Here is a 9,730-nt window from a genome sequence, read left to right on the forward strand (position 1 = left end):
CAATCAGATTATGGTATTTTATGGCAAAACATTTCTGTTAATTTTCCAGTATTGTTGGTTTCATTCCTAGGGAGCGTATGAAATGTTCCCTTAATTTCTGTTACCAACAAGTATTGCTTGATATGATTTGAAGATTGAAGGTCAAACAGCCATGATAGCAAGTTGCCCAACAGAACATCTTCATTGTGTGTGAGACATGACATTTGCCTCCACTTCTCAAACACTATTAGGGAAATATTGACTAGTCCTTTTTTTTTTTTTAAGAAAGTCACCCTGTCATAAGCTGCATGTTGAGCAGGTAAGCAACATGAGTTGCAGCTGGGAAATTTGCCTAGGTACTTAACCCATGGGGTTAATGACTCAACCAGGGGTGGAGTTTGAGAGGACACACATGAGACATCCCACCTGGCTCCTCCCAGCTAAATCCCCAAAACGTGATTCTCCTTGAGTCTGCGCAGTGTTGGGGCGGAGGAGGGCCGTCCTTTGGGCTGTATCGGAGAAGCACCATCTGCATGTTTCTTTTGTTCTCCATTTTGCTCATTGTGCAGAACCTAATAACTAAGAGGGCACTTTTGCAGTCATCAAATGTAATGTCCCCGAAGTGATGCTCAAACCCCCTCCCCCCCCCCCAAACACCCAGTGGTTACGTGGAGTCAGCAGAGCACAAACCTGTGTGTGTGTGCGGGTGGGGGGGGGGGGGGGGAGTAGCTGTGGCTGTGTACACAAAAATATCCTTTCTGAATTATTATGGAGTGTTGTGGATATTACAGGAAACAATCATAAAAATTATACATTGTAATTTACAATTTGTATTTATTCTTTAAATGAAATATGTTGTTTCTTATTTGAGCAAACCCATCCATAATTGCTGCATTGTTTGTTCAGATTAGTTGGTTGTCATAATTTATATGCGCAGAATATATATCCTAATTATATGAAGCTTGCAAACTATTAATGTGTATTGTCAAAATGCGCTTATGGTTGTGGATTTGCAGTCTCTTGTATCAGAATTTTGTAGCCTGAACTAGTTAGCCCTATAAACTGGATCTGTATTCTTTACGGGTTGTTCCAAGCAGCGATGTACCGTACACAGTGAACTTCAGCTCCATGCAGCCTTCCACACGACTGCCACGTGCTGGGGGGGCCTTACAGAACTGGGCCTCTGGTCAATAGGCGAGGAATCGCTAAATGGCTGGTAGCGCACCAATAACAGAACAGCCTGTCAAACAGGCAACCAATGACTGTCCTTGAGCGAAAGCACACAGTTCGGCACGTGTGGCACCGCACGTTGACACTCTCTCATAGCTGACTGAAAATACGGAGGAGGAAAACAAGCGAGTAGACTCGTGAAATTAAGAGAGACTGGACAGCTGCGTCGGACTACTGGCTGTGCATTTCACGCGTATTTTCCAGTTATTTTATTTGTGTAGGTGTTTAAGAAGAAGCGTGTTGTTGACGTGATTATCCGGACCTAATATTACTTGCTGCTGTTGTTGCATTACTAACGTATCTTAAAAAGGTAAGAGAATGAATTTTCCCTTGCATTATTTTACAGTAATGCATCTATAAACAGACTGATAGTCTCAATTTTTTTCCATGGCACTGTTAAGCTAATGAATACAAATCGTTTGCGTGTTTAGGTTCACTTAGCCTACTGTCTATGACCGATTGTTTTCTGCGTGTTATGACTATTTGCCGCTGTATTAGAACGACACTTATTCGGCTATAAGACCGACAACCAGCTAATTTACGTTTCATGACTTCGTTTCGGAAATAACACTTACCAGAAATTTGACTGAACACATTTGGGGGATTTGTTCATGAGGTAGTTTTTTTAAGGATACTTTTTATATGATGCCAGATGTATTTGTGTGCGTGTGTGTTCAATTTACCCATCGTACAAAAATATTGCTACATATTAGGCGAGTGTCTTATGTTGTGTATAAGCAGGTGGGTACCATAGAATACTGTGTCCAGGCGGTAATAGTGTAAACATTGGTTTCTATGTGCTGTACTGTGACGGTGTTAACTGAACGAGACCGCAGATAGATTTGGACGACAGGGCTGAAGGGTTGGGGACCACCCATCTCCAGCTGATTCTCGCATAATTTTAAGATTTTAAATATTGAAAATAAAATGATAATGCCCCGGTCAATCAGCCTTCTATTGTAAATTATATAATTATGTACAGAGTGCAAAACGGTGAGCATGTATTAATAAATAAATACCGAAATTAGGGCCTGGTTTACTATGCACGTGCAAAGCCTTTTAGCACACTCGCAACCAATAACATGACCAATGATTCGTGTAAAACAAATACCATGGCCAATCATTGGTCATGTTAATGGTTTTCCATGTGCTAACAGGTTTTGCACACGCTGAAGGTCTTTGTAAATCAGGCCCTTTATATCTCAAAGAGATTATAGATCTGTTGAAACCCTGTACTGCTGCTGTGCACGCTTCCACAGTCTCTCTCTATTTGAGAGTCTCTGAACGGTGCGCCGCGTGTCCGTCCGCTCGCCTGTGACGCCGCGCTGATTCACATCCCATTATCGCGCTCCGCTCCGCAGTGATGCAGTCATTTGGGAGTGCTTCATCCTGGCAATCCCGCGACTCGCCATCCTCCAGCCACAGCTTCCTGCACAGCGAGGGCGACCAGACCGAGGACGAGGCCGACGTCTTCCTGTCCGAGGGGGAGGGCGACAGCGGGGTGGGCGGGGGGCCGGGCAGCCCGCGCACCGCTAGCCCCGGGGCGCGTTCGACCCCCGCCGTTTTCGGGGGCCTGACTGGGTCTCGGCTGAAGAGGGACCAAGCGGGATGGTGCCCCGGCAGCACCAGGGTGATTCTGGTGTCCCCATCCGGGGGCGTGAGGACCGGGGGAGAGGGACGGACGGAGGGGGACTTTGTCTTCGCTCAGAAGGTGAGTCTGACTTTCTGGGATGTCGCGCAATGTTAACCCATTTAAGCCTGCGGGCAACTAAAAAAGTCTCCACCACTCCTTTTCCATTCGTGAATATCGTGATGATGCCTATGATGCTTATGTAAGAAATCTCTGGGTTAATTTTGTTCGTACGTGTGAGTGTTGATATTGTTGACTTACACCAACATTGCTGTCAGTATTAATATTTCTCCTTACATCTTCCCCACCCTCCTCCTCCTCCTTCTCCTCTTCCTCTTCCTTTCCCCTGGTATCCCAGTGTGCTGAGCTCCAGGGATTTGTTAGGCCGCTTCTGGAGCTTCTGAACGGGCTTAAAAGGGGCAAATATGACAGAGGTACGCAGTATTATTACACTTCAAAGAGTCAGGCTTTGGGCATGTCTGCTCACCTGTGTGTGTGTGTGTGTGTGTGTGTGTGGGTGTGCGTTTCCGCTAAACCCGGCGAACTGACGCGGGGGGGGGATCCCGATCACGTTTTTAACCTGCAGTCGTCCGCGTCGGCGCCCGAGGGCGGCGGTGCGGACTTCCCCGCCCGTCTTTAGACCCGCCCTTCGCCTGAAGCCGCCCGCCGCCCCTCTCTCTCAGCCGCGGCTTTAGTCACGTCCTTTCCTTTCCGGTGAGGCTGGCGCAGCTAAACCCTTCCAGGCCGCATGACTCACGCCGAGACGGAAGTGCAGCGGACAGGCGCCCCCTGCTGGCGAACCGAGTGGCCTCTCCCTCGGGCGGCCGGCTCGGAAGACTCGCCACCCGAGAGCGCGGCGGCCCGGTTCCCGGCGCGTCCTGTTTTCGCGGCTCTTCCCTCTTTTCAAAAAAGAAAAACGTTTCAGGCCGCGAGTCCCAAGGCGGCCCTGCCCTCAATTTGGAGAAATTCGACTAAGGCTGTCGTCTTTAGGCGTCCGGCTAGCCGCTCATGTGGCTAGCCGGACGTCGCCCCTTACCTCCGCTGGAGTCTGGCGAGCGTTCAAACTTAAATTCAGCCGCGTCTGCGGGCTCTTCAGCTTTTACGACACCCAGTAATTAATCTGCCCCCACCCCCCCAAGCCCCCAGCCCCCAGCCCCCAGCCCCCACCGGAGAACCATCCTTACTGTCTGGTCACAGGCCTGAGCACTTTGTCGGCTGTGTACAGGTGAAACTGAGTTAACGAATCACGGCAAAGTTTATTTTACATTACAGGCAAATAGCAACTAGCACTCTTCGCCAGAGCGACTTACAAAGCTTTTTTTTTAGCATTTTTACAAAGTGTCCATTCACACAGCTGGATATTTACTGAAGCAGTGCAGGTTGACCTTGCTCAAGGGTACAACAGCAGTGTTGTACCTGGGAATCGAACCCGCAGACCTTTAGGCTTACAAGCCCTTCTCCCTTTTGATTGACAGGTCTCAGCAGTTTCCAGCAGAGCGTTGCCATGGACAGGATCCAGAGGATTGTGGGAGTACTGCAGAAACCCAGCATGGGGTAAGCACCAAATGCCCTTCGCTGCCCTCGCCTGTGTTTACTGCAGATCACCACGCACAGTCACACTGTCTCCAGCACACCGATAATGGTGAATGACGCCTTTAAACGCGTATCCAAGGCGCAAGGCTTCAGGTAGAGAATCACAAAGGAGTCTTTGTGACTCACAATTGGGTGTGTGCTGTCACGCTTGGATTAAACGTTACCTTGGCTCGTGAAATACAGCATTATGTAATGTGTCTAATCTCTTTCTCTTTTTTTTCCTTTTTGTCTCCTCCCTCCCTCCCTCCCTCCCTCCCTCCCTCATCGCGCAGAGAGAGGCACCTGCACACCCTCCTGCAGGTGGAGATGATGCTCAAACTGTGGTTCCCGCAGATCTCGCCCTCCGCCCCGCCCACCTCGGCGGCCACGCCCGCCCCGGCGGGGAGCTTAGCGCGCGGCGCCGCCCCGCGGTGGCGCAGAGACCAGCTGCACATCCCTGTGAAGGTGAGCCGCCCGGGGCCAGTTTCCCGTACCGAACACTGAGTGTGTATGCACGGCTGATAGAGCCGTAATGGCGGCAGATTTCATATGCTAACAGCTAAGATACTGCAGTAAAATACTAATTATATATATATATATATATATATATATATATATACTAATACTTTGAAAGTATATTTTCAAAAAAGAGTCCACATTGTAACAGATGACAACAGATTACTAATTGTAACAGATTACTAATTTCCATAGTAACACCAATGTAAATATAAAATTAAGGAGTACAGTAATGTGTAGTACAAGCTCAGCCAAGCTCTGGTTCTATTTTATCTAACTAGATTTTTTGTTCACCTCTGTTCCTTCTCTCCCCCCTCTCTCTCTCTCTGCCCACCCATCCCTCTCTCCCTCTCCCCTCCCTCCCTCTCTCCCCCCCACTCTCTCTCTGCCCACTCCTCCCTCTCTCCCTCCCTCTCTCTCTCCCTGTCCACAGAAGCGAAGGCTCAGCTGGATGAACACAGACAGCCCAGCTCAAGCTGCTCCTGCCTGCAAGCGCGTCCAGCGGGAGGAGCCGGCGTTAGGGGTGACCAGCTCTCCCTCAGAGAGGGCCTCCGTGAGGCCGGGCGGGCGAGGAGCGCGCTGCGAAAAAGAGGAGGGGAAGGAGGCCCGGGGAGAGATTTCGAGCCGGCCCGAGTCCAGACTGGCCCCCGTCCCGCACCCGTCTAAAGAGAGCGGCGAGGGCAGAGGGGGAAACACCATCCCTCCCGTCGCCACTGCGGGAAGCCCGGCCACGCAGGACACCTTCATCTCGTCCACCACCCGTCTCTCTCCTCCGCTCGACCCCGCCGCCGTGACACACGAGCCAGTGAGGTGCCACAGCCAGCCTATCGCCACGGAGACGGAGGGTGGGCGGGGCCGGGCGTCCGAGACATCTCGGAGATGGAACCGGTCTCTTCCACTGCAGACAAAGCCTTTTACCGCCCCGGAGCAATGAGCCCTCCTGGCTCCCCTCGCACCACAGACTGTACACAAGCTCCTTCTCTTTGGCCGATTCTGTGTCTGTATACCAAGTGGGAAGTGTTGAAAATGCAATATTAAAAAAGTGTGGATTTCATTTTTCGACTGTTTCGCTAACTTTCACCAATTTTTTTTTTACACGTTTTTAATTAATTTCTTCCCCATGCATTTCTGCCTTCTTGTGGGGTGTTTTTAAAAAAATATTTTATTGGTTGGAGGACCACAAAAGAAGCATATATAACAAAAAGGATTTTCAGCAGTGATTTTCAACTTTGCAACTAAAACAAGGGCGCTTGATCAAAATTATTTTTTTATTTCAACCATTTCAACCAAAAAAAAAAAAAAAATCATATCTTTTGTTTGCCCAACGCTCGATCATTTTCGTGTCATGGCTAAGGCTACCGTGATAAACCGAGCCACTGGAGCGGTGAGACTCCGGGCAGGGACGCGTGCAGGCGAACGAGCCGAGCCGCGAGCTACGGACTAGGAGCGCCACGCTGGAAGCAGGAAGTCCTCTTCGCCGGTTTCACTGGAGCTTCCGCGCTGAGAGCAACGTCAACCAGCGCCACCCCCGCCCCCTCCTCCGCATTCCAGAATTTCCCTTACATTTCCCTGCGGAAGGACGGAAACCACACGAAGCGAAGGTTGTTGGTGGTGCTCGTGAGCAAATTTAGCCTTGTGCTAATATAATGAAAAACATTGAATATGATATGAATAAAAGCGACGAACCAGTAAAATTGTGCCGTTTTACTGCGTCTAACTTGAAGAAGCCGGACTCTCTCAAGCAGCCCGAAACAAATCCTGTATTTTTAATATGCGTTTATTCACTTATGGATTGGATTTTTGCATTTGTCTGTTACTTGAATTATTTATTTATTTGGTGACTGGAGATTTCTGCAGTTGGCTCTCTGACCACTTTGGAGTGTTTGCACTAGGTGGTGAGAAGTAAAAGGAATATTGATTTGGGTTGGGGTCAATTCTGTTACAGTCCAGGAAATTAATTGAAAGACATTTTTAAGAAATTCAAAAGTGTTCTATGGACAATTCAAATAAGCGATGAATGAATTTTCAATTAATTTTCTGTATTGGCTGAATTGAAAGGGAATTGACTGCACCCCTGGTGTTGCTCTTATCGTCACTGTGCCTTGAATCAAGACAGACGGCTTGTTTACTTATTTTTCAGAAGATTAAACCGTAACTTATTTGTGATCGCTGGACATTCTTGGAGTAAAACACTTGTGCTGTTATTTTGTATCTGCTGTCGCTTACTACACCCCAGACTGTTCACACATAGTCAGACAGGCTGTCCACCGATAATGCCGAAACAGATTGTAGACTCGCGCAACTTCACAAGTCATAAACTACTGCCAACTCGTGAACTTAGTTATATATTAAATTATTCCAAGCCGTCATGGTACTTTGCACATTTTGGAAGGCAACAGTGTTATTTTATTATTTGTGAAGTGTAAACCTAAACTTTATCAACTCTATTTGGGCGTGAAGGTCATTATCTAGAGAGGACATTTAAATGGCTACAGAAGTGAAGGGAATGTTTCAAATAATACGTGAGACTGATCAAAATGTAGCTGACATTTGTTTGGTTTTTTGAGAAGCTCAGCCAATCTGGTTGCTCTGACTACAGACTGCTCTCTTCCTGCTAGTTTGAGTCTGCCCAGTGTCACTATCCCCAGGGTACTGCAGCAGCAAGATATGATGGTCTTTCTCTCGCTGAGTGTAGGGTAGAGTAGTCTTGTAAAGGCCAGAGTTTCTGGGTTGTCACAGTACGGGCGCCCCCTGGCTGCTCCTCAAGCAACTACAGGGCATCTAGGGCTCTAGCTGTCAAATGCTCATGTGGAGAATATTATCTGGCTTGATTAATATGCAGTGCTCCATTTGGAGAGGTGGCACAGCAGTGATGTAAACACATAGGGTAATTGGTCTTTCCACCGGAGGGGGTGGGGTGGGGGGGGAGTAATTCTACTGTAGCTCAGTGACATCATCACCCAGTTTCACATGTGAATCATGAGCCGGAATTTGATCTACACCACGTGATTTATTTCACGCCATCAGGACGGCATGTCGTGTTACGTTTTTGTATTCTTCTAATACAAATTTACCCACGAAGACATGCAAAGGATACATGCACAGCAGCTGATATTTCATGTATTGATAAACACGAGCGTTTGCACTGGTGATACGAGGGTAACCTCAACACGAGCAGAGATGTGCCAGAGTCAAAGCAACAAGATTGAACAACAATAGCGCGGTGTATGAATACGTGTAATCAGCTGACTGCCCTAGCTAACGAATGTACAAGTGAGTACCAAGCTGTGAATATGGATAGTGCACTAAAGTTGCAAACCACTTAAGTGGTGCGTCAGGATGTTTTTTTTTTAATGTATTATTTTGCATGGACATTACATGACAGCACAAGCCAGTTGCTTTTATTCCCATTTTGTATTTGCAATGTATTTTGTCTGGAAAAAGGCCAGGTTTGTGGGTTGAAATTTGTCCCGCCTTTTTTTATAATTTATATATTCCCCCCCCCCCCCCCCCACATCTACACGTTTGGATTATCTCTCTCTCCCTCTTTTGCTTTCCAACACCGTTCTTCCTATGCCAAAATTGGCTGCTGGTTGAAAGAAAACCACGGAAGCCAGCGGACACTGTGGCGTTTTGTTACTGGAACTGTGCAACCATGTAATAGAAAAAATGATTTAATAAATGAGAGTTTTTGAAAATGTGTTTTTTTCTCTCAGTTATTTATGGTCCAACTCCACCAAAGCTACGGGACGTGTGTTCTGATGCAGGGACTACTTCACGTGGCCTGAAACCCTCCCTCTGGGGGGTGACCTCATGACCAGTGATGCATGGCCTTGATTAGATTCTGGACCACGGGACCTCACGCTGTACAGAGGGCTTGTGCTTTTCGCTCAGGGGCGCCACCAGGGATTTTGGGCCCCCCTGAAAAGGTCTCACAGTGGGCCCCACCACCCCAGGCCCCCACCCCCCAATACAGTGGCCCTGCATTAGCTGGAATAATCACTCACGTCCCCGTCATAGAAGACTGATTCAGTAAGGAATTAGAAATGTGCGTGTGCGTGTGCAGCCAGCAGAGCGGCGCCGATGGGATCAGGGAACCAGCGTTTGGCGGTGTAGCGCCTGGGCAGAGTAGACGCCGGCGCCGCCGTCGCGCAATCCCCTTTGTGACACGCTGACCAGCTGACCGCTCCTCCCGGCAAAACGGACTGACCTACTCGCTCCACGCCGCTGACGCAGGCTACAGATGGCCCGTCTGTACCGCAGGAGGCAGACAGAGAGAGAGGGGGAGCGGAAGGGGGGGGGGGGGGGGCGGCGGCTGACTGCAGTCTGACTCACCTCTCCATCCCCATCCCCTCATGCCTCCGTTTAGCTCAGCAGTGCTTTTTATACTCAAACGTGGGTCACGTGGGCAGACTTCCGCCAAATAGAATGGCACACGCTCGCACACGTGCTTACAGTTTTACTGAAGGAAGGGACGAAAGGAGATGAGAAGGGAAGATAGTGGTGAACTGGACTGAGGCCATCTCTTTTTAACAAGGGCTTATCCAGCCATTCACCCATCCATTGTCTATACCCGCTTATCCTGGGCAGGGTCGCAGGGGGTGCTGGAGCCTAACCCAGCGTGCATTAGGCCACACAGTTGGAATGGTCACACTATTGAGGGGTACACTGAATTAATTCAACACAATCACTTGAGGCATTGACTTAATTGAACCCACATAGGGTCTATAGGATCATTGTTAATATATTGCGATGCAGGTATTACCTAGAAAAATGTAGGTTTTTAAAAAAAAAAGCCTTTAT

General features: G+C 48.5%; 1 protein-coding gene across 1 annotated transcript; it reads left to right on the top strand.

The window, feature by feature from the left end:
* Window positions 1-1,264: 1,264 nt before the first annotated feature.
* On the top strand, window positions 1,265-8,625 carry ciarta (circadian associated repressor of transcription a). Its single transcript, XM_035429585.1, has 6 exons — window positions 1,265-1,519; window positions 2,571-2,920; window positions 3,198-3,273; window positions 4,315-4,393; window positions 4,705-4,876; window positions 5,361-8,625. The coding sequence occupies exons 2-6, from the start codon at window positions 2,573-2,575 to the stop codon at window positions 5,859-5,861; spliced, it is 1,176 nt and encodes a 391-aa protein (XP_035285476.1). The 5' UTR covers window positions 1,265-1,519; window positions 2,571-2,572; the 3' UTR covers window positions 5,862-8,625.
* The last annotated feature ends 1,105 nt before the right edge of the window (window positions 8,626-9,730 follow it).

This window comes from Anguilla anguilla, chromosome 8 (assembly GCF_013347855.1).
Source record: "Anguilla anguilla isolate fAngAng1 chromosome 8, fAngAng1.pri, whole genome shotgun sequence".
NCBI classification, from domain to species: Eukaryota; Metazoa; Chordata; class Actinopteri; order Anguilliformes; family Anguillidae; genus Anguilla; species Anguilla anguilla.

What these genes read in the sequence shown, in the direction of transcription:
- ciarta (XM_035429585.1), top strand. Translation starts at nt 2,573, where the DNA reads ATGCAGTCATTTGGGAGTGCTTCATCCTGGCAATCCCGCGACTCGCCA. An exon ending in ACTTTGTCTTCGCTCAGAAG is followed by an intron (nt 2,921 to 3,197) that starts GTGAGTCTGACT and finishes CTGGTATCCCAG; the next exon opens with TGTGCTGAGCTCCAGGGATT. An exon ending in CTGCAGAAACCCAGCATGGG is followed by an intron (nt 4,394 to 4,704) that starts GTAAGCACCAAA and finishes CTCATCGCGCAG; the next exon opens with AGAGAGGCACCTGCACACCC.